This window comes from Felis catus, chromosome C1 (genome assembly GCF_018350175.1).
Source record: "Felis catus isolate Fca126 chromosome C1, F.catus_Fca126_mat1.0, whole genome shotgun sequence".
In the NCBI taxonomy this organism is placed as follows: domain Eukaryota; kingdom Metazoa; phylum Chordata; class Mammalia; order Carnivora; family Felidae; genus Felis; species Felis catus.
The window spans coordinates 177,518,183-177,542,876 of NC_058375.1; the positions used below are offsets into that span (position 1 = coordinate 177,518,183).

At 39.1% G+C, this 24,694-nt stretch overlaps 1 protein-coding gene across 5 annotated transcripts in view; it reads right to left on the minus strand.

The window, feature by feature from the left end:
- Positions 1-24,694, minus strand: part of LOC101084304 (serine protease 58-like) — a 132,925-nt gene that overhangs the window by 9,974 nt on the left and 98,257 nt on the right. For 4 of the 5 annotated variants that reach the window (XM_045034155.1, XM_045034156.1, XM_045034158.1 and 1 more), the window contains one exon: positions 6,845-6,898. In XM_045034155.1, coding sequence (XP_044890090.1) covers positions 6,845-6,898 — 54 coding nt within the window. Of the gene's footprint in view, positions 1-6,844; positions 6,899-6,984; positions 7,023-24,694 lie in introns of all 5 variants that reach the window. The other variant, XM_023259562.2, reaches the window with a different exon arrangement.

Sequence of the window (24,694 nt, forward strand, 5' to 3'; positions counted from 1 at the left end):
ATGAAAGAAGTGAAGAAAAAGTGATGGAGCTTTTATATCCAAGTCCATATAAAAATTTGGAAAAATAAAATGTAGACAGAGAAATACACATTTCAAGAAAAATGGGGAGAGAGTTTTTAGGAGGTAAGAGAGAACAGAGACTATTCCTAAGCATTTAATATGTAACATGCAGGGGTGCCTGGGTGGCTCAGTCGGTTAGACGTCTGATTCTTGATTTTGGCTCAGAGTATGCTCCCATGGTTTGTGAGATTGAGCTCTACATCAGGCTCTATGAATGGCAGCTCAGAGCTTGCTTGGGATTCTCTCTCTCTCTCTCTCTCTCTCTCTCTTTCTCTCTCTGCTCCTCCTCCACTCATGCCCTCTCTCTCTCTCAGAATAAATAAACATTTAAAAAATATATACTATGCAAACAAAGTAAGACTAGGAACATGAGTGCAATTCAAGATAAAAGGACCATGAATTTGCAACCCTTATTCTAATCCAATAAAGAGGAATAAATAATATATTCTACCTACTGTATAATTTGCAAGGTACTGATTTCTTTTCTTAAAAATCTGTAATTCACATTATTATGCCTGGAAATTTTAGTATTTTTATCATATTGACATTTTACCCCCAAGATACATACTGTGCCATTTCAACCCCCCAAATTTTCCCTTTAGGAATGAAAATACAGAAAGATTATTGCTAATTCATATGCTTCATCACTGTTGCTTTCTTGTTTACTTAAAGGTTTTGTAATTCTAGCTGAAGAAATATTTATTTAAATTCTTAACTAAGGACCCTCATTCTTTTCAATTTCAATTTGGGGAAAAGTAATTTACTCTTACTGTTGCTTTCAGTTGATGGTTTTCAGATCCAATAACAGTAAAAGTAAAATTGCATATTGTAATTCTGAATTCTGGGGTGTCTTTAGCTAGCAAATATACATGATGACTAAAAAAAGTAACAACATCATCTGGATGTTTTTTAAAAGGTCAAAACCAAATCCATCACAATCCCAGCATTAAGCTCAGTTTAAATGGTAGTTAGGGTATTGGCACATAGTTGTCAAACTCTCTTAAGGAAACAAGAGTGTTCTTATATTTATCTCAGTATGTCTTTCTCAGTCCACCACCTTTCTGATCTTCATTGAAGCAAGTTATAAAAATAAGGCAGTTATTGAGCCCAATATTCACTGATAGCCAAGCAGGAAGCTTCTGGATGTGAACCAGACTGGGGATGACTCATTGAAAGCCAAATGTTTGTATGGAAAGCTTCTCCTGAAATCGCACAAAAGCAAATATTTATAAACATGCTAAAAAAGCATTTTGGAACTCTTGGGAGAAAGGGTTAAAATACTGCCACCCATTCCTAATGACACCATTTTGATAAAACGTTGCATCGTGCTGACCCAGGCACTAAGTCTTTCAGAAACAAGTTTGCTATAATTGGTAGGGCTGTCCTGACTCACAGTATTTCTTATTTTGAAATATGATTCTATTTTGATAACCTCACCAATCTGTATTTTGAATGCATCAAAAATTCATGTGCTACTTGTGAAAGTTTTAAGTTTCCTATAGATATGCCTCAATTGCAATCTACATAGAATTCATAAGAAAAGAGTGGTTACAAATGGAAATTTGTTTCTTGCTGAGCAAACTTTGACCTCAAATGGTATAAGCATATATTGAAATTCTGTACTTTAACGTTGTCTGTTGTTTTAAAAAACAAGCAAATAAGAAATCGTTGTTTTTATTCTAACAGATATTTTTGGCACACATCAGGTTCCTGCTTAGATTTATCAGGCCTTCCCTTGCGACCCTAGAGCCCATGACTGAGACTGATTTGGGGCCTATGGGAAGTCAGCTCCTGTTAGAGGCTACCTCTGCAGATGATATGATGGTAGCAGTGGAAGTTTGGTGCTTTTTCTATCTGGTGCAGACAGGAAGTAGTCAGGCCAAGAGGCTAGCCCCTCCTGCTAAACCATGTGCAGGGGCCATGCTAATCTCTATAGTGTTCCAATTTTAGTATTTGTGCTGGTGAAGTGAGCACTTGTTGGCATAATTTAAAAAGGACATTGAGCCACACAGGCATCAATGATTGAACTCATCTTTGAAATAAACAGTGGTACTCTTGAAGAATTTTGTCTTATATCCAAAAAACCAATGAGAAGTAGTTAGAACAGTGGTTATAAAGAGATGTGAATACAGAGGCTAGTATCAAGGAGAGATAATACCATCTTTGATCTCCATATTTAGGGCTGGTATTATCTTTTTCTGTAAGAAAACATCCTAACCAGATTAGTGTATGGGGACTGTGGTTATAGATATAGCCCTGCTACCTTTAGCCAAGATCACGAGAAAATGGGTTCTCTAGATAAATGAATTTCCTAGATTTCTGGGGTTTCCCCCATTAAGTACCAAAATGTAAAAAAAAAAAAAAATTAACTATAGAAAATGGAAGGACATCTGTGAAGTATGATTGAAGGGGTAGGGGCAGTTAAACGAAAAGTTTTTACTTCTCTATGCTCTTTTATAAAGAATGAAGTTTTAAATAAAATGAATACATACTACTTTGTTATTTTTAAAAATTTACTTGAAGGGCACCTGGGTGGGGTGGCTCATTCGGTTAAGCACCCGACATTGGCTCAGGTCATGATCTCACTGTTTGTGGGTTCAAGCACCACATTGGGTTCTGCACTGACAGCTCAGAGCCTGGAGCCTGCTTTGGATTCTGTGTCTCCCTCTCTCTCTACCCCTCCCCCACTTGTGCTCTCTCTGTCTCAAAAATAAATAAATAAACTTAAAAAAAATAAATTAAATAATAATAAAAATTTACTTGAAACTTTTTCTTTATTTTTTTCTTTTCTTCCTTCCTTCTTTTTTTTTTTTTTTTTTTTTTTAGAGAGAGAGAGAGAAGAGAAGGAAGAAGAGGGGCAGAGGGAGAAAGAGAATCCCAAGCAGGCTAGCATGGAGCCCTACGTGGGGCTTAATCTCAAGACTGTGAGATCATGACCTGAGCAGAAATCAAGTCAACCAAATGACTTGCCACTCAGGCACCCCTGAAACTATTTCTACATAAATAAGTGGGTTACATATTTCTAACCTCCCAAACAGAGCCAAACTGAGTTTTCTACTGAAGATTCATTATCAGAATTATAAAACTCAATTCTCTATACTATAAAGCAATGATACCCTCAGGTAGTCCTGGAATGTACTGAATGGTTCATTCCTACACTGAATGTCCTCAGACTTTTAATTTATTTCTCACAAATTTCTTGCTGTCTGCTTTGAGATTGTCAGCTGTCATTTCAGACTGACAGAATTCCACCTATCTTTAGCAGCCTCTCTTTCAAATTTGTTGTTTTAATTTGATGCTCCTAATTGGCTGACTGGTTGGTAAGTCACATAAACAAACTTGTTAATAATCTATGTAAAATTAAATTAAATGGGCATAGAGTATATGTCCACGGGTCACTCCTATGAGCAATGTACCCCCCCCCCCCAAAAAAAAAGCTTTAGTGCATTTACTTGGAGATTTCAGTCTTATCCTTTCTATCTGGATCCCAGCTGTGATTCAGATACTAGATGACACTGGATAAAAGAGATATATGAGTGAAATGATGCTCTGCTGTCATTTAATGAAATGAAGTACATCCTTTCTTCCTTCCCTCATGAAAGTGCTCAATAGTCCAGGTAGATGCATGTGATATTAAACTGGAGCTATTCTCATTCTTCAGGCTAACCGAAATGATAGCCATGGACTTGTTGCCAGTTCTAGAATAATATTTTAAATTAGAAATAATTGCCAGCATTTGGATAAGAATTAATTTATAGTAAATGTTACCAAATGTGATAAATGTATATTTGGTCTTTGTGGTTCTTGACATAGAGCTTCTACTCTTAGAATTTCCTGAAACAGGTGCCAGGAGCACCCCTCTTAAGAATATCCTTTCAATCACACCTGAGTTGTATATGCTAATGAGATGACTCTGGTGGGCCCCTATGTGGCTTTAGCATGTGGGCTTGCCAGAGGAGCCAACCTTGTTAGTGAGCTAGAACTTTCAGCCCCACCCCGCTGACCTCCAGGGAGGGGAGAGAAGCTGGAGATAGACTTAGTCACAACCATGCCTATGTAGGGCAATCTCCATCAAAACCACTAAATGATGAGATTCAGAGAGCTTCGTGGCAGATAAACATATCAAGGTATTGGGAGGGTGATATGCCCAGAGATGGCATGGAAGCTCTTTGCCCTCCCAATCCCACCTTGTATCTTGCCCAACGTATCTCTTCCTTTTGGCTGTTCCTGAATTGTATCCTTTGTAATAAACCAGTAATAGCAAGTAAACTGCTTCTGACATTTGTGGGCCATTCTAACAAAATTAATGGAACCTTAGAAAGGGGTCATGGGAACACCTAATTTATAGCCTATCGCTCAGAAATATGGTTGGCCTGGGATGTGTGATTGGTGTCTAAAGTAGGGCAGTCTTGTGGGAATGAGCTCTTAACCTGTTGGGTCTGTGCTAACTCTGGTAGTTAGTGTCAGAATTGCATTGTAGGACACACCGTTGGTGTTTGGAGAGTTGGAAAATTGGTTGGTGTTAGGAAAAAACCCACAGATTTGATGTCAAAACTGTTGGGAGTAAAAAACTGCTCACCAGGCTTTTATGATCTCAAATGCTTGAATATGTATCAGGTTTGCCAAATCCATATTAAAAAAAAAAAAACATACATGTAGGCTCTCATCTGCTGGGTAGATCAGACAAGACTTAACTGACTCACAGATACAGGGAAATAGATCAAACAAGTAGCATGTGTTTGAAAGGAACATTTTAGTTAGACAAGGAGTGGGGATTTTTTGACAATTGTTCTAAATGTGAGTCAGAGTGTAGGTTTGCGTGGGTGAGTGTGTGGGTGGATACATCTGTGGGTGTCAGAAAGAGACAACCAGAGATAAATGGCTGTAGTTCTGTAGCTAGTAAAATGACTATAATAGTAAAGTAAATTTAAAGATATAGCACTGCATGAAACCCTTTAAAATAGTTTTAGACAGTCAACAGAAGGCTTATTTAAAATACCAATTGCTTCCCACAAAGAGTTTAAATTACCCCTCCTTACACAATACCAGGCAATTTTCATTTACCACTTACTTGAAATTTGGTAATTTATCACAAATGAAATCTTATGCTCCTGGTAGCCAAAACTTTTTAAAAATGGGAAAATTGAAATAAATTGGCTGAATTTCTTATTTAGAAAATGACCTTCAGCTGTTCATAGACTAAGGCATGGCAGCAAATAACTTGCAAAGGAAAAAGGAGCTAAAATGGGTAACAGGATAACAAGAATTTTATCTATAGCTATAACAAGATGATTTCTGATGTACTTACCTACATGTAGTAATTGGGCAATACAAAAGTATAAAAAGATAGGGAACTGGTGTTATAATTGGTTTCCTGTTTTTTTCTGGGAGAGTAATGATGCCAGTGAAGCGGAGTCTGTGCACAGAGACTCCATTTAACAAGAAATTCAGATGCTGTTTTTGGCAATTCTATTATTGCATCGCTGGACCCTGTTAAGTGTGAACTTACGGGCCAGTCCAGAGCCCATAAAGCTCTTTGGAATATTACTTGAAACAGAAGCAGATAATCCCAGAAATGAAAGAGATGATAGGTAAATATGCACCGTGTAGGTACAGTCATTCAATAGGCAACTCACATATTTGAGCCTCCATGAGGTGCCCCCTCACTGTGTTTGCTTCTCAAATTCCAATCCTGCATCTGCCCTCAAAGAATTCAGCTTTGAATTAAACAGTTAAAGAAGCTGATAAGCATTGTTTGTGTTAGGTGCTCTTGAATACAGGTCAGTGGAGGAAACAATTACGCATTCTTCATTCACTAACAGTGATTATTTTTCTTTTCAAAATAGAAATACATTTTTCTAATTATAAAAATAGTGCAAGTTCATTATAAAAAATTCAGATACAATAGAGAAGTATCATTCATTGATTTAAGGAAAATTCATTTAAAGCTATTAGATACTAAAGGAGCAAAGCAACAGTGCTTCATTTTGTATCTCTCTTTTGTAAACTAATTTCTCCACTCCTTGCCATACATCACTTTTCATTATTAATGGGTGGAAAATAGGTGATACATGTACTTGCCTAGCAGGGCAAGAAATCCCACTCATTCTTTGTCATTACTGTATGTCTCTACACCATCATCGGTTCTCACATAGAGTAAGTGTAATTTAAATTTATTTCATAGGTTACTTGGGGCTCAAAAAATCAAAACAACTACATCTACCTCTTGTTTGTGTTGGTAAGATCACTCTTGCACTCACAAGAAGGGAACTCTTAACGTCTCTCTATTCTAAAGTCCTATTCTTTACCTCATGTTTTCCCTCACAGCTAGGAAATCAAATCCCAGGTAATCAGTCTCAGGATGATGAACGGTGGCTTTGAGCTGCTGCTGTGGAGGGTGCAAGATACAGAGAATTGTATGAGCCTTGTATTTAGGACAAGATAGGTTTATGTTGCAGTTATCCAATTAATCTGAAATCCCAGTGTTTTTTTTAATAAAGTGTATTTATTTTTGAGAGATAGAGAGCCAGTGAGCAAGCATGAGCAGGGGAGGGGCAAAGAGAGAGGAGAGAGAATCCCAAGCAGGCTCTGCACTGTTAGCACAGAGACCAATGCAGAGCTGGATCCCACAGACTGCAAGATCATGACGTGCGCTGAAATCAAGAGTAGGATGCTTAACTGACTGAGCCACCCAGGCACCCCTGAAATCTTGTTTAACACAAGAAAGGTTTAATTCTTGCTTATGCCACATATGCATTACTGATGGGGAGGCAGTCTCACTTACGGTTGAGGATGATGGAGGCTCTGCCATCTTGTGGCTGCACAAGCTTGTTGGTCACTGCAGCAGAGAAACAGAGACAAGAGGATCTCAGGTACTTTTTTCACTACTTCCAACCAGAAGGAATATCTGGGGCTTCTGCTCACACTTCATTGGCCACATGGTCTTCCTAACTTCACAGGAGCTAGGAATTTGGGGAACAAATGGAATGATTAGTTAAAACTGTTTCCCTCGGGGTGCCTGGGTGGCTCAGTCGGTTGAGTGTCCGACTTCGGCTCAGGTCATGATCTCGCAGTTTGTGAGTTCGAGCCCCGCATCAGGCTCTGTGCTGACAGCTCAGAACCTGGAGCCTGCTTCAGATTCTGTGTCTCCTCCTCTCTCTGCCCCTCCCATGCTCATGCTCTGTCTCTTTCTGTCTCTCAATAATAAATAAACGTTAAGAAAAAAAAATAAAAAAAAAACAACTGTCTCCCTCAAACCTAAGTGTACATTTCTGACCACAGGCTGACAACATCCAAAATCAAGTAAGTGATATTAAGTTATTTACTTATGTCAATGTTCTACTCCTTTGGCATGAATATATGAATGTGAGATGTATGTATAGAAAAATACACCTTCCACATAAACACAGTTTTCTCTATATAATTACTGTATACATAATAGCTTATTATTTTCCACAATAGGTATTCAAAACAGAGGATGATGTTGTGAAAGAGAAAATAATACCAAGCCCTCTTTTTTTTTTTTTAATGTTTATTTACTTTTGAGAGAGAGAGAGAGAGACAGAGTGTGAGTTGGGGAGGTGCAGAGAGAGAAGGAGACACAGAATCTGAAGCAAGCTCCAGGCTCTGAGCTGTCAGCACAGAGCCCAACGCGGGGCTCCAACTCACAGACCGCAAGATCATGACCTAAGCCAAAGTTGGACGCTTAACCAACTGAACCACCCAGGGGTTCCTAAGCCCTCATTTTTTTTTTTTAACACTAATTCCAATGTGGGTTGACTAAAAGCAGCAACATGCCTGGATTTGTCAGAGTAGACTAATTTCTGTAACAATTAGTTAACTTCTGGTCTTCAGAATTCTGGGTAATTTTTTCTTTTCAACGTTTATTTATTTTTGGGACAGAGAGAGACAGAGCATGAACAGGGGAGGGTCAGAGAGAGAGAGGGAGACACAGAATCGGAAACAGGCTCCAGGCTCTGAGCCATCAGCCCAGAGCCCGACGCGGGGCTCAAACTCACGGACAGCGAGATCGTGACCTGGCTGAAGTCGGACGCTTAACCGACTGCGCCACCCAGGCGCCCCTCTGGGTAATTTTTTCTTTCATTTACCTAAATTTTACAGTTTTTCTATAATCTCGGTGGTTAAGAAAACATATTAACTGCATATGTTACAATTTAGTATGATGGGGATTTGACAAATGGTCTTCCATGAAGTGATTTAAGGACCTGGGCTCCTTCTTTCTGGGATGTTTCCATCTTCCAAAGTTTCAGAGGCCTCTGCATCAAGCAGACAAAAAAAGAGAACTGAGGAGAGGATCAGGGGCCAGGCTTCACAACATATGAGCATTCCCACCCACATTCTGCTAGACGGAAGTCATGATCATGCTTAGCCTCAAGGGAGCCTGGGAAATGTAGTCTGGCTGTTTGCATAGGAAGAAAAGAAATCAGTTTGGTGAGTGTCTACTACAATGTCCCTAACATGACCTAAATAAATAAATAAGAGGAAGAAAAACTAAGGAATCTGATTAGAGTTAGAGGTGTCTGGGAAAAAGAACATTATTTCTCCTGCCTTATCCTTATTTCCTTCATTTATAGTTATATGTTTCTTTTCCACAAGTCTTCATTTTATTTTCTTTTGAAAACAGTTTTTTAAGAATTTTAATATTCTGTTTTGTTGACAGTGTATAGAAATGAACATGATGACACTCAGTTGGTTGGAATGTAGATTGATAATAATCTTACTTTAGGGAAATTTATCTAAATGAATCAAAAACCTTAAAAAGAGTATAGTTAACAATTCTTCTAGAATTTTATCCTGGGGAAGTAAACAGTTCATATAAACAGATGCACGTACAAGTATGTTTTAGCATAGTACTGCAAATAATGGTGAAACACTTTTACGACATGTGTCCAGCAATTGAAGGTAAATTAATAATGCTACTTCTAATAAAATATCATGTGCCCATGAATGAGATTATAAATGTCTATATAGTGATATCGAAGAATGTTCCTTATATATTCTGTAAAAAATTATCAGTTTACAAATTTCTATGTCTGGAATATTACCATTTTTATTTTTTTAAAAATGATTATATATACACACAATATATATCTAATCAAATCAAAATGGAAATATTCTAGACATAGGTTTATAAACTGATATTTTATATATATATATAATTTTTTTGCTTATCTATGTTTCTCTGTTTTTAAATTTTTTTTAATGTTTATTTAATTATTTTGAGAGAGAGAGAGCGAGCAAGCCAGGGAGGGTCAGAGAGAGAGGGAGAGAGAATCCCAAGCAGGCTCCATGCTGTCAGCACAGAGCTGGATGTGGGGCTCGATTTCACAAACCATGAGATCATGACCTGAACCAAAATCAAGAGTCGGACGCTTAACTGACTGAGCCACCCAGGCACCCCTGCTTATCTATGTTTTCTAATTTTTCTATGCTTTTCTATGTTTTCTAAACAAGTGTTATTTTCCTAAAAAAGACATTTTGTTTTTACTTCAAAGCAAAAAATGAAAACTCCTAACATTTAAAACAGAAACACAGACTTTTAATCCATATACATCTTACAGAAAAACGCAAAACAAAATACCACCTGGTTATCCACACTGGCTGTATGTTTCAGGCCTCCTGGCCGGAGCACCTGGAGTAGTCCCTGTCATCAGGGTAGGGGGAACTGGGCAGGATGGGGGTTGGGGAATGAAGTTGGTAGGCCCTTGTCTCAGTGAGGGCTTAGGCGAACCGTGGAGTCCATGCCTAGCTGCTGGTCTTCATTCCTCACCTCCTTCACTCTGACAATGGTCTGCTTTCTTTCCTCTGAATAGGAAACCTACAGAGGCAGCTGGCTTGTGATATTTTGTGTAGGCATGTGAGTTATATGCAAATCACATGGAAAGACAGTCAGAATCTTTTCTCAGATGGTTCAAGTCAAGAATATTTGTCTTGAGTTTGTACTATATCTAAAAGAGGGGACATACTTCTAATGTTTCTCTTCCTTAATTTCTTCCAGAATTAAGTTAAGCTGCTGTCAGAAGAGGTTTCAGCTTTTTAAGTTCACTATTCATTTTGGAGTTATCCATGCATGCATGCTTACAAAAGTTAAATTATTTTCAAAGATAGAATAATTTTTCTACTACAATTAAATTCAAAGTAAGGGAAGAGCCAGAACATGATAATTTTATCTAAGAATCAACATCCTTTATGTTCAAATAACTTGTACTATGGACTTATAACAGCCGAATGACAAAAACATTTTTTAACTGCTCTCGGTATTGAGAATAGTGATTTCATGAACCATAGACTTCACCCAGCAAAATCATATATCTCTGGCACTTACATACACACAAACACCCATCCCAAATGTTATTAATATCTGTTAAAATTATAACAGTTATACTCGTTTAAAAATTCACTGAAAGTAGTGTACTTTGGGGGTGCTTGGGTGGCTTAGTCAGTTAAACTTTCAACTTCAGCTCAGGTCAGGTCATGATCTCACATTTCATAGTTTGTGAGTTCTACCCCACGTTGGATTCTGTGCTGACAGCTTAGAGTCTAGAGCCCCCTTGGATTCTCTGTCTCCCTCTCTCTCTGCCCCTCCCCCCCCTGCTCACGCTCTCTCTCTCTCTCAAAAATAAATAAACATTTTTTAAAAAGTACTGTACTTTTTAAAAAAAGATAATACTTATAGTCAAAAATCAAAGTCGATCTTGGCTTTCTATTAAAGACCAACTTCTATTCAATCCGTATGCTCTCTTCAGAAAATTACTGTATTATGAAACTCAGGAAAAAACAGAACACACCAAGATGTCACTTTGTTTGCTAAATTGTAACACCCTATACTAGCCTAGGCTGTTTTTCAGCGTTTCAAAACAGGTTAAAAAAGAGGAAGTACTGATAATTGTATGTAACTCATTCTGCTTTTATTGGTTGGTGGTGAGGATTCTCTTTCCAAACAGAGAAGGATAAGACGTTAATTCTCATGGTCATTCAAGATTTTAATAGGAGGTAGAAGGGAATTAGTTTCTGAAGAGAGAAAAATAAAGTGCCAGTGCTGAGGTGAAAAGGCCCAGGAAAGAGACTAGAGGCAGAGCCCTTGTGCCTCCTTCGTGATTTCCTGGCAGGCTCTAGCTAAGTACTGCCATAAGCAACTCTCTGCTGAGGTACAGCTTGTTTTCTGTTGTTCTTTTTTAAAGGTTTTATTTTTGAAAGAGAGAGAGAGAGAGAGAGAGAGAGAGAGAGAGAGAGAGAGAGAGAAACAGAGAAAGAGGGGGGAAGAGGATCCAAAGCAGGCTCTGCACTGACAGCACAGAGCCCAATGTGGGGATCCAACTGACAAAACGTGAGATTGTGGCCTGAGCCGAAGTCAGACGCTTATCCAACTGAGTCACCCGGGTGCCCCAGGTACAGCTTTTGCCTCCACAAAGGACACCAGGACCAACACAATAGGTATGTCCTGGGGGAAGTCTTGTGCTCAGGCCTCACTCCTGCTCGTGTTGAAGATCTTGTTTCTCTTCTCATTGGCTACTCCCCTTGAATGTCAGCTCTAAATGCTGATCACTGGCTCCTGACTCACCATTCCCAGATCACTTCCTCAGCTCAACCATCAGTAAAAAGATCTTGGTCAGTCTGGGACGTCCCTCCTCATCCACCACCCCCAGCTGGAGGCCAGTGGGCATGGGGCCTTCCCACTGCTGAATTCAGACAATGTATGAGGAGGATTCATTGTATCTGGGCAGAAAGAAGACAGCAGGAAGCTCACTGAACTCACCCGAGAACTCCTCTATAATTGTGTGGGGACCAGCTGGAAGGGCTAGTGTAATTATAAAGGTAATTGAATATATAGCTTGTTCTCTGATAACCAGAGATCATATAGTAACAGGTGAGAGAAAGAGTAAAACTTGGCAACTCAAGCTTATTCTGATTTGAATCTCTTTGACAAAGAAGCCGTATGATGTTTTCTTATGACAGCCACTCATCTTCCCACTCACCCATTTGACCCATCCTCCAATTCCCTCCTTTCCATACAACTCTTAGCTCCCAATATTTATCTTTTTTAAAAAAAAAATTTTTTTTCAACGTTTATTTATTTTTGGGACAGAGAGAGACAGAGCATGAACGGGGGAGGGGCAGAGAGAGAGGGAGACACAGAATCGGAAACAGGCTCCAGGCTTTGAGCCATCAGCCCAGAGCCTGACGCGGGGCTCAAACTCACGGACTGCGAGATCGTGACCTGGCTGAAGTCGGACGCTTAACCGACTGTGCCACCCAGGCGCCCCTCCCAATATTTATCTTTTTGCTCACTACCCAGATTCTCCTACCTATCAATCAGTGAATCCATTACATGCCCTTGAACCCTTTTGCTGTTACATCATCCATCATGGTTTCTGTGGGATGTCTTTCTGTGTGTGTAGGCATGTAGAACATGTGTTTCTGTAGGTTAACAGGTTCTTTGGCAACCTTTGTAGCTATGTTACATAATGTAGTGTGTAGGTGTGTGCACCTTTGTGTGGATGGTTGAATTCTGATGGAGGTTTAAAATCAACCATCTTTATATTTCAAGTGCAAATTGTAGGTATGTAACTCTTGTGTTCATCTGGCTATCAGTGTTTAGGTACTTAGTTGTGTTTGTGCATGTATAAGTCTGCGTCTGTATACATCTGCATGCATGTCTCAAGGCATAGCCAATAGCTTCCTATAATGTGAGAGCATCTGTCTCCAAATCTTCTTACCTAGCTGTGTTACCTTCTCATTTTTATTTTTTGGCAAAATGTTTATTGTGGTTAGAATATATGTAACATAAAATTTACCATTTTAACCAATTTTAAGTGTACGATTCAGTGGCATTACATTCACAACACTGGATGAATAATCACCATTTCCTATTGTCTCAATTTTTCAACACCCAAACAGAAACTCTGTGACCATGAATCAACAGTTTCCTTCTCCCAACCTCTAATCTACTTTCTGCCTCTATGAATTTGCCTATTCTAGATATTTCATAGAAGATATTTCATATTCTAATATTTCATATAAAGTGGACAATGGTATTAATTGTCCTTTTTGTGTCTGGCTTACTTTAATTCACATGTTTTCAAGGTTCATCCATATTGGAACATATAGCAGAATTTCATTCCTTTTTATGGCTGAATAATACTCCATTATGTGCATAGGCTGATGCAATCATTTGTTGATGGACACTTAAGTCATTTCCACTTTTTAGCTGTTGTGATAATGCTGCAATGAACATTGGTATACAAATATTTATTAAAATTCCTGTTTTGGGAGAGCCTGGTGGCTCAGGTGGTTGAGCATCTGACTGTGGCTCAGGTCATGATCTCACAGTTCATGAGTTTGAGCCCCTCATCAGGCTCTGTGCTAACAGCTCAGTGCCTGGAGCCTGCTTCAGAGTCTGTGTCTCCTTCTCTCTCTGCCCCATCCTCTACTTGCACTTTCTCTCTTTGTCTTTCAAAAATGAATAAACGTTAAAAAAAAATTAAAGTCCCTGTTTTTAATTCTTTTGGCTATGTACCTACAAATGGAATTGCTGAGTCATATAGTAATTTTATGTTTTGTGTTTTGAGGAACGACCAGTCTGTTTCCATAGTAGCTATACCATTTTACATTACCAACAGCAATGGAAGTTTCCAACTTCCAATGTTTGCCAACATTTTTTATTTTCCTTTTTTTTTTTTTTCTGGGGGTGTGCAGAGGGAGAGGGAAATGGAGAGAGAGAGAATCTCAAGCAGGCTCCATGCCCAACACAGGGCTTGATCTCATGACCAAGAGATCATGACCTGGCTAGAAATCAAGAGTCCAATGCTTAAGCAACTGAGCTTCCCAGGCACTCCTTCTTCTTTTTTTTTTTTCAATAATAGGCATGTTAATGGATGTGAAGAGTGGTATCTCATTGTGGTTTTTCATGACGATTTTAATGATCAGTGATGTTGAGCATATTGGCCATCTGTATTTCTTCTTTGGAGAATTTTCTATTCAAGTTCTTTGCCCATTTTTTAATTGGGTTGTTTGGTTTGTTTTAGTGTCAAGTTGTAGGAATTCTTTTTTATATTTTACATATTAATTCCTCATCAGATATATGATTTGCAAATACATTCTCCCATTCTGTCAGTTGGTTTTTCACTTTCTTGATAGTGTCCTTTGATGTACAGAAGTTTTTTATTTTGATGAAATCCAATTGATCTATTTTTTCTTTCATTGCTCATGCTTTTGGTGTCATATTTAAGAATCCATTGCCAAATCCAAGGTCATGAAGACCTACCCCTGTTTCCTTCTAAGTTTTATGGTTTCGGTGCTTATATTTAGTTCACTAAGCCGTTTTGACTTAATTTTTATATATTATGTGAGGTAGATGTCCAACTTCATTCTTTTTACATGTGGAAATCCAGCTGTCTCAGAACTTTTTGTTGAAAAGACTGCTTTTTTCCAATTAAATGGACTTGGTACCCTTGTCAAAAATCAATTGGTCATAGATGCATGGGCTTATTTCTGACCTCTCAATTCTATTCTATTGGTTCATATGTCTATCTTTATGCAAGTACAACACCATTTTGATGATTGTAGCTTTATAGTAAATTTTGAAATCAGGAAATGTGAGTCCTCTTACTGTTCTCTTTAAAAAAATTTTTTTTAAATGTTTATTTTTGACAGACAGATAGAGACAGGGCATAAGCAGGGAGGGGCAGAGAGACACACACACAGAATCCGAAGCAGGCTCCAGGCTCTGAGCTGTTGGCACAGAGCCCATCACAGGGCTTGAACTCATGGACCATGAGACCACGACCTGAAGTGAAGTTGGACGCTTAACTGACTGAGCCACCCAGGCGCCCATTACTGTTCTCTTCTTAAGACTGATTTTGGCTAATCAAGGCCCCTTGCAATTCCATATGAATTTGAAGAAAGGGCAGTTGGATTTTTGATAGAGATTGTACTGAATCTGTAGATTGCTTTGAGTACTGTCGCCATCTTAACAACATTAAGTCTTGCTACCCATGAATATGAGATGTCTTTCCATTCATTTAGCCCTTTAGTTTCTTTCAGCAATGTTTTGTAGTTTTCAGTGTATAGGTCTTTCACCTTTTGTTTAAATTTATTCCTAGGTATTTAATTTACTTTCTCCTTTTAATTGACTTGAAATCCCCCCTCATTATAATTACTAGACTATAATGTGTTCATAGTACACATAATAGTGCCTGATACATAGCAGACATTGAACAAATACTAACTGAATATAAGAATATCTAAAATCATAGGATCTTGAAACTTAGAGGAAACACTAATACCGACCTCATTCTTCTAAAAATGGGGAATGATGTTCAGAGAGGCTAAGTAAATTGCTCTAAATAGCACAGTTAGCTAGTGGTAGAACAAGAAGTTCATATCTCCTGAGAATTTTCTGTGGATCAAAATGCAACCATTATATGCCAAGATTCTGTCTGCTGGAGTAAATAAATGGGTGTATTCATAAACTTGGATGTTTGTCTTTATGTCTGGAAATTTTTCAGTATCTAGTTCCCTATTCTCTGAAATGAATCTTAAATAATTGGGTCCTTACAAAAGTAGCTTGCATTTAAGACAAAAGAATAATGAATAATGTACATATTTCAGCAAATGAGGTTACTCAAATGGACAAGTAGCTGAATTAATGGTTATTTGGATATATGTATCTATGCGGGCATCATTCGTGAAAGTCTCTATGAGTGTGTGTGTGTGTGTGTGTGTGTGTGTGTGTGTGTGTGTTAGATGAGATGACTGAGGGCCATTTTGGAAATGAATTTAGCCCATTAGATCTTTCCATGCTGAGAACAGATGATCTTCTGCTAGATTTTATCTCCTCAAGAAGTTGTTCCATTATAGGATTACTTCCATTTGGAGAAAGAGTGGAGAAAAGAGCAAAGATATGATAATAACTATGTCCTTGTTTATAAACTAAGGCATTCCTTAATGTGCTTTTTGTTTTTCTTAAAAAAGAACTATTTATTTGCTTTTTGGCCCTCTCCTGAGATAAGGGTCAATCAGCCTGGGACAATTTTCAGTCTTGCTTTATTCTTGCCCTCTTCTATAGTTGGTTAGTCCCTCTGTCGTTCTCTTACCTCTCTTGATATAGGCTTTCCTAGAGCCTCCCAAAGATGGCCAATAGTCATGGGTCTGGGAATTGTTTCTGAGTCAATGGTGCAAGACCAGCAACTCTTGACTCTGGAATTTGGGAGCTGTAGAGGAGAATTGTTAGTTGCCTACTCAGTATCCTTTTCCTTATTAATAGCTCCCCAATTTTGTTATGGGCAATAAGGTACTTAGGAAAACAAACAAAAACCCTAAAATGAACAAAAACTACATTTCCCACTTTTGCTTGCAGCTAGAGATTATCATTAACTCAGCCCTGGACAATTAGGCATAAGCAAAAGTTTTTGGATGCGGTTTTTAGTAAAGATCCTTAAAATGGAGCTGACAGTCCACAAACGCCTTTTGCCCTTTGCATTTTGTCCTTCTTCCTGGCTGGATTCTAGATGTAATGCTAGAGGTGGAGCAGCCTTATTACAACTATGGCAACAACAAGGAAAGGGTTAAGATGTCACAGAGATATCAACACTGACATTGCTATGCTGCTGAGCTAATGCCCACTACCCCCTACTTCTTGTTACACAAGAAAGACCCCTAATTTGTTTAAACCATTGGTTTTGGGGTCCCCTCAACCAGCAGCTCAATTGAATTCTTAACAGATACAGAAGCTTAAACAGAAAGATAAGATAATTTGAGTCAATGGATTCCTATATATCTTGTTGGTAAATTATATTTAGAGTAAACATTATGGAAGAATTTGAAGTAGCCAACACAACGGTGATGGCATCAATCTGAATCTACTAACATACTCCCTGACTCAAAAAAAAGAAAGAAAGAAAGAATGAGAAGATCAAATAACACTAGATAATGCCCATGCCTTCAACATAACTAGAAAACAGAGAATGTTCAAATTTCAAATTAACTTTACATAGGAAAATAAACACTGAAATCCAGCAAGCTGCCCCCACACTCTTGATGCAAGCCTGTCAGGAAAACAAATCAATTTGAGAAAAACTGTACAGAGTGTAGAAATGGGGGACTAGTGGTGGACTTAAGATTGATCTGAAACCACCACCCAAAGGAGAAAGCCCACCCTAAGTTTGAAAACACTGAAAAAACATGCTGGTAGATCAGAGCACTTACTACAAGGAAGGCACTTAACTGTGTGTGGAGGGTGCAAGAAAGCAGTTTTGGAAAGATAAAGTTTTGGGCAGAGGGATCAAACAAAAGCAGCGGTGAGTTTCAGAAATCTTGTAGGATGAAGGGAAAAAACTTGAGGGGTAAATTTAGGAACCTATCAGACCTTCTCTCCCTCTAAAATGGAAGGAAGCACAATAATTCCTCTTCTCCTATCATTCCTCTTCCATAAAATAATGATCAATCAATTAAAAAAAGAAAAAGAAAACAAAACAGTATACTTTGCTACACTAACAGAAGAGGGCACTCTTGATCTGGAAATCTTTCATCCACCCCACCATTCAGCCCTGTCCATGGAAATGCAGATCAGTCTTCATCTAAGCAAAATCATTATAATAGAAATAAAAATAATCCAAACAATAGAACTCTGTATCTATTTCTATATCAACTGAGAAAAACTCATCCCCCAAATAATGGCAAAGTGAAAGAAAACTCTCCTACTGTAACACAATTCTCCAAACTGAATTATTTATCCTTAACCCAGCATTTGGGACTATGAGAAACATTTTGAATCATAAATTCAAAAACTAAGTACAAAAACAGACAAAAAGTCAGTAAGAAATAAGACAAGAGCTGAGTGAACTCAGGAAAGAAATAGAATAACATTACACTGAACTACCTGTAAGATTTTAGATATGTATACTAAGACATTTTATATACACACATACATAAAATGCCATCCTTCAAGGTACATTCAAATGATTTTTCCATCATGTAGCTTTTCAGAATTCATCCTAATTGGGTATGACCTTTGAGACATGCAATAAATTGTGGCCATTTATTGTGCGAAGTATTACCATTATTGGTAAATGTGCCAATTATTACCATTATTGGAAAATGATTGTTTGAAGACAGCAGAGGAGTGAAGGGAATCTGAATAAATATATCTAAAGCAAAAAAAATAAAGAGTTTATCATACTCTAGTGACCACCTAGGCATAGGCTTGACTTTATGGATGAGGAGACTTTATGGATGAGGATTCAGGGAGGCTTTACATAGTGGCCCAAAGCCAGTTAGTGACAGGGCAATGGAAAAAAACCTTCCTTTCCTTCTCTCTCCTCATCTCTTCCTCTTGCTTCAGAAGACAAGGAGTGCTTCCTCCTCTCTGGATCCACCTTCCATCACCCCCCAGATGCTAGACTGCCCCCCTTAGCAGGATTTCTCTTTTATGTTCACTCTCCCCTTTTCCTCTGTTCCACCCCCCCCCCCCCAAACAGAAGTTAGATGCCTGTCACTCTCATTCTCAAAAGCAAATAAACCAAATCACCTTCCATTGATTCTGTCATCTCTCCATCATTAAAACTTCTGAAAGTGAATTATACTAGCTGTCAGCTCCCCTTCCCTACTCACTCCTAAACCTCTTGCGGCTCTTCAGAGAGAACCGCATTCTCTCTGAAAGCAGTCTTGTTCAGAAACTGCTGGTTATTATCTTTTAGACACTCTTTTTCCTTGTCTTCTTGGACCCACAATCTTTTTTCTCTAGGCAATTCTATAACTATTCATTCTCCTTTTCTGGCTTATCTACCTCCCTCTTAAATACAGGTATTCCCTATAGTTCTCCACTACCTTCTTTTTCTGCCCTGACAGCTAGATCTCCAGGCCCACCAGTTTCTTGGGTGCCTCTCTCAAGTGACCTACTAGACATTATCCCATCCCTCAGTTCCAGGAGACACCGGGGGCTCAACATGTCTGAAACTGAACTCCATACCCCCTTGAATTCTGCACCTCCTCCTATTTTCCAATCCAGCCTCAAGTGGTTCTTGATACCATCCTTTCCTTTACCTTCTGTACCAAATCATTCACAAATTAAACTAAAAACACCGAATACTTAGTACGTGCAGGCATTGGTCATGGGGCTGGGAATAGGAGGTGAATAAACCCACTTCCTACATTTGTGCTTACAGACTCAGTGAAAACATGTCCAATCAGCATACACAACTTTCATTCCATTCTCCCTGCTATCCTTTTCACCCTCACTGTCACCCTCCAAGTTCAAGTCAGCATTACCTCTTTCCTAGACTAACAAATCAGCCCCTCTGAAGCCAGCCTGGTTGAGCTGAGTTGATCTCTGTCCTCCTTGTACATTTTTCTAGTTTAACACATCTATTCCTGTTTTGATGTCTCCCCCTAGATGGAATGCTCTCCTTGATCTCCCCATGCTACACCTTATCTGCCCTTTAAGGCCCATCTCAAATTCTAGGTCCTCTGATGCTTTCCCTGACTTCTTGAGTCAGGAGTGTATCTTCATTTTCTGAACTCAGGCAGACTTGCCCTCTGCACCTATGATTTACGAGCCATCCCTTTTGCCCAAGCTGCTTCCTTCACAAATTATGATTAGAAGGTAGAAACCTCTTTCGTGTGATAGGAAGATGGATCAGTGATCAACTTCAAGAGAGATTATTCTATCATAGGCTTATTTGTATAATATCTTTTTTTGCCTAGAGATTTGATCAACTAAACTGCTAGAGAAGGTGAATATGCTTTTGTCCAGTGCTTCAAAAAAAGTAATGTGTGACTTCAAGAAAGTCACATGAGTTCTCTCGGGGTGCCTGGGTGGCTCAGTTGGTTAAGCGTCCTACTTGATTTTGGCTCAGGTCATGATCTCAAGGTTGTGAGATCAAGCCCCACTTCAGGCTCTGTATGGGGGTGTGGAGCCTGTTTAAGACTGACTCTCCCCCCCCCCCCCGCCTCTCTCTCTCTCTCTCTCTCTCTCTCCCTCTGCCCCTCCCCCACTTATGCTCACTCTGTGTCTCAAAAAAAAAAAAAAAAGAAAGAAAGTTACATGAGTTTTCTGGACCTTAGTTTCATTATCTAGAAAACTGAAAAGTACTAAATGATTTTCAGTACTCTTCCAGATCTAACATTCTATAATTAAGTTTCGAGGAGATTTGACAGGTGGCATGGTCTGTTGATACACTAATCCAACATCCATTTCCAGCCCATCTCCTTTTCTTGCCTTCTTTATAGAAGGTAGAAAAGCTAGATATCTTCTTCACCAGCTGTCCTTGTAATTAGCAGTGGACATGCAATATAGTTCTGGCCAATGAGAGACAAGCAGAACCGTATTAAGAGGAACTCTAAGAAGCCATTTGCTTTTCAAATGAAAGAGAGAGGCACAGATGACATCACTTCTGCAGTAGGCAGAATTCTCAGATGACATGCCCTGTAGGATCCTCTCCCTTTGATTCCCTCCCCATGGGGGATATCACCACCATGATTATGTTACCAATTGGTCAACTTTGAGTCAATCAAAAGGAAGATTATTCAGGGTGGGCCTGACATAATCAGGCACGCTTTTCAAAAGAGATCATTTCCCGTTGGCCTCATAAAAGAAAGCAAACATAGGGGCACCTGGGTGGCTCAGTCAGTTAAGTGTCCGACTTTGGCTCTGGTCATGATCTCATAGTTTGTGAATTCAAGCCCAGCATCAGGCTCTGTGCTGACAGTGTGGAACCTGCCTGGGGTTCTTTCTCTCCCTCTCTCAGCCCCACCCCCACTTGCACACACTCACACTCTCTCTCCCTCTCTTTCTCTCAAAATAAATAAATAAACTTTTAAAAAAGACACTCCCTTCTAAAAAAAAAAATAAAGCAAGCAGACAAATGGTCATGTTGTGAACTGCTTGGGAGCAGCCTCTAGCTGATGAGAGCCTCAGCCCTAGGAACTGAATTTGACCAACTATCAGTGGGCTTCTAAGAGGATCCTGAGCCTCAGATGGCATGCAGCCCCTGCTGACACTGTGCTCTCAATCTGGCGATTCTTTGAGCAAGAACTCAATTAACCACTGACCAGACTCCTGACCCACAGAAACTGGAGATAACAAAATTTGTGTTGTTTAAGTTTCTATATTTGTGGCAATTTGTAACACAGCAATAGAAAACTGATACAACTCTCTCCCACTTAATTTCAAAAGTTGGGCACTTAAAAAACCATCTTGTGGTCATAAAGGAAAGGCCAAGTAAATCACAGAATCTCTGGCCTTGACCTCTTGCATGTCTAAAACATGGTCAGCAGCTGCTTTTTTCCAAACCTTTTTTTTTAATGCCAGAAAAAGAAACATCTATTTGTATAAGCTAATACAAGTTAGCAGGTTTTTCTTTTTCTTGCAGTTGAAATCATTTGCAATCGAGAAAGCAAACTTCTGAAAGTAGCATGAGCAAATTTTTATTGGTTCATTGGTAAACATTTATAAGGAATCTATAATGTTCCAGATACAACGCGCGCGCGCGCACACACACACACACACACACACACACACACACACACACACAATTCTAAGGGCACCTGGGTGGCTCAGTCAGTTAAGCATCTGACTTTAGCTCAGGTCACAATCTCACAGTTTGTGAGTTCGAGCCCTGTGTCAGGCTTTGTGCTGACAGTTCAGAGCCTGGAGCCTGCTTCAGACTCTGTGTCTCCCTCTCTCCCTATTCTTCTCCCCCCACCTCTCTCTCCCTCTTAAAAATAAATAAAGATTAAAAAAAACAAAACTTTGCCTTCAATAGGCCCATAGGGTACTGTTGGAGGAGGGGTGGTGAGCAATAGTGGGCAGGGGTGGAGGGCACAGAAATCAGGATACAATTAAACTACAGAGTGATTTAGGCTATAATAGGTATAAGAAGAAGGTCTTAGGAAAGTTCAAAGAAGGGATACCTAGAACAGATTTTAGGGCTGGCTAGGAGGGAAAGGCTGGCTCTGGAGGTTCAGGATGTATAGCAGAATTATAAGGGATGAGTACAAGTCCCTCAGTAGGAAGTCTTGGCATAGATAGGAGTGGAGGTCAGTCAAATAATTGACAACTACCAAGCACCCAGTGTGAGGCTGGGGAATGTGCTAGATGCTATAGGCAAATAGAAACATAGGGTACATGGTGCTGGCCCCAGGTTCTTATAATCATCCCTCATTCCCTGATGGAACAGCATGAGTGCTCTCCCTTGTCAACTAGAGAAATGTAAATGGCACCTGACACCCCCACCCTGCTGCCCGCTCCCCAGATCAGCACCCTCAGTAGCTGCCCCAGATGTAACCACATCCAGACAGTGGCTTACCCACGGGAGAATCAAGGACAAGGTTCTTCAGGAATGTGTTGTGCACAGGGAATTCAAGAGAATAGAAGTGGAGTTGACAGGGAAGACAAGCCCTCCAGCTTTTGAAGTAGAATGTTGGAGGCGTTCAGGCTTAGTCAAACCACGTCATCTCTCCTCTCAACTTAGGGTTCTTACAGCCTAGGATTTTGCTTGGAAATTAGAAAGCTCCTATAAATCTCCTTTAAATAAATAAAGGAAGAAATATGTCAAAATAATAAAATGTGAATTCTGAAACAGGGCCTAGAGAAAAACACCGGAGGTAAAAAGACTTAAGGCAGATACTGTTGCAGGAAGTTGAGAGCAACAACAAAACAAACCTTATTTCATCCATTGACCTGTTTCCATCATATCAGAAGAACAAAGATGATTTGGAATGCTAAAAATAATAGGCAACTCAGGGGCAGAGGGAACTATGTGTTCTTACCTCAGAGGATGTCCAGCCCAGCCTCCCCTGGTTTTCCCAGGATGCTGGGGAAACTTCCTGTGTGGTGGCATGCAAGGAGCTTGCCTGAGACCTACAGGTTGTTTTTATTTTTCAACTTTTTAAACCATCAGATTTACTGAGGTTTAATATGTATATATATATATATATATATATATATACACATATATAAAAATATATAAATTATATATAAATATATATTTTATGAAACTTTTATATATTATATAAATATAATATAAATATTATAAATATATTATATATTATAAATACATATATCATATATAAAATATATATGTATACAGTAAAATTCACCCTTTTTCCATATACAGTTTGATGATATTTGACAAATGTGGACAGTAGTGTAACATACTATGAAGACAGAGGGCATTTCCATCACCCCCACAGATTCCCTACTGCCCCTTTGTAGTACCCCCTACTTGTAAGGTTGTAGTAACCCCCAACCTTACAACTACGGACTTAATTTCTATCCATATACTTTGTTTTTTTCCAGAATGTCATATAAATGGAATCAGAGTATATAGCCTTATATGTCTGGCTTCTTGCAGTTAGCGTAATGCAAGACCAATTTTTAAAAGCTTTAATGTTGTCTGCCAAGGTCATCTTTCCTTGTGATCTCAGACTAAGTGGATGAGCATCAATGTGCCTGCTTGCTTTAACAAATTCACTGGAGTATGACTGTAGACCCTAAAACAAACCTGCTGAATACTAAGTAGTTTCTCTTTGTCCTCTATTCATATGTGTGTCAAGCTACCCTTGTACAGTGAAAACATTAAAGGAGTAGTGAATTTATACATGAATGTTGCTCTATTTATTAGCACTTCAAAATGCATAATTGCATTTCAATTAATCCGGAGCTTTTATAGGTCTATACTATTGGCCTCAAGGAACTTGCAAAGATAATTAAAAAGACAGCATATAATTAGCTCATAGGATTTTATTGCTCAAAGGAGTTTTAGGAACCATCTAGTCATGGCATCACAGAATTTCACAGTTGGCAGTGTCCTCCAAGACTTCCCAGACCTACCCACCATCTTAGATTTGAATTTCCTCCACGGCAGCAAATTCTAAGAGAAGACAAGTAATGCAAATGTGTGAAACTAGCAGCAGAGAGTGATAGGACTTGAGGCAAACTGAAGAGGGCATGGTAGTATCTATGGTCATTCAAATTCAATTTGGAAAACAAACACTGTGAAAAACCGATAAATACACCTCTCTGGGCTTGCTCCCTCCTTGGGTTATCAAATTACAATCTATTTTCTACATTAGCCTTCTCAAGTTTTTAGCTAATTTATCAGATACTACTGAGACCCTGCCTCACACTCTTTCCTTCTTAGCAGTTCACTGTGGGCCAAATTGGCTTTCAATTGCCAGCATAGCACCAGGCAGGCAGAAAGTGGCAGAGGACTAATGGTTTCCTGGGGTAATTTTCAACCTCTACTGACGGAAATTTGTGTGTAAATATCTTAGCCCTCTCAGTTTGTTGGCAGGATAACAGGTGACTATTTTACACTGGCCTCCAGAATTTCCAAGTGGGATTAGAGTTCCTGTTTCCATATGGGACTCTCATGTGAACAATATATCCTTTCCTTGTCCTGCTTCTATATTTCCTACCACTCTTTTCTGGGATCACCTGCCAGATAAACTACCCTGGATCCTCATCTCAGGGTCTACTTCTGTGAGAAAAATCTCAAGTTAATGTAGCCACTGAATACTCAAACACCTCCAGAGATAAGGGACTTGCTGCATCTCAAGATGCTTGAGGCTGTTTTGGTAAATCTCTGACCTACAGAAATAACTTCCCCTTAAC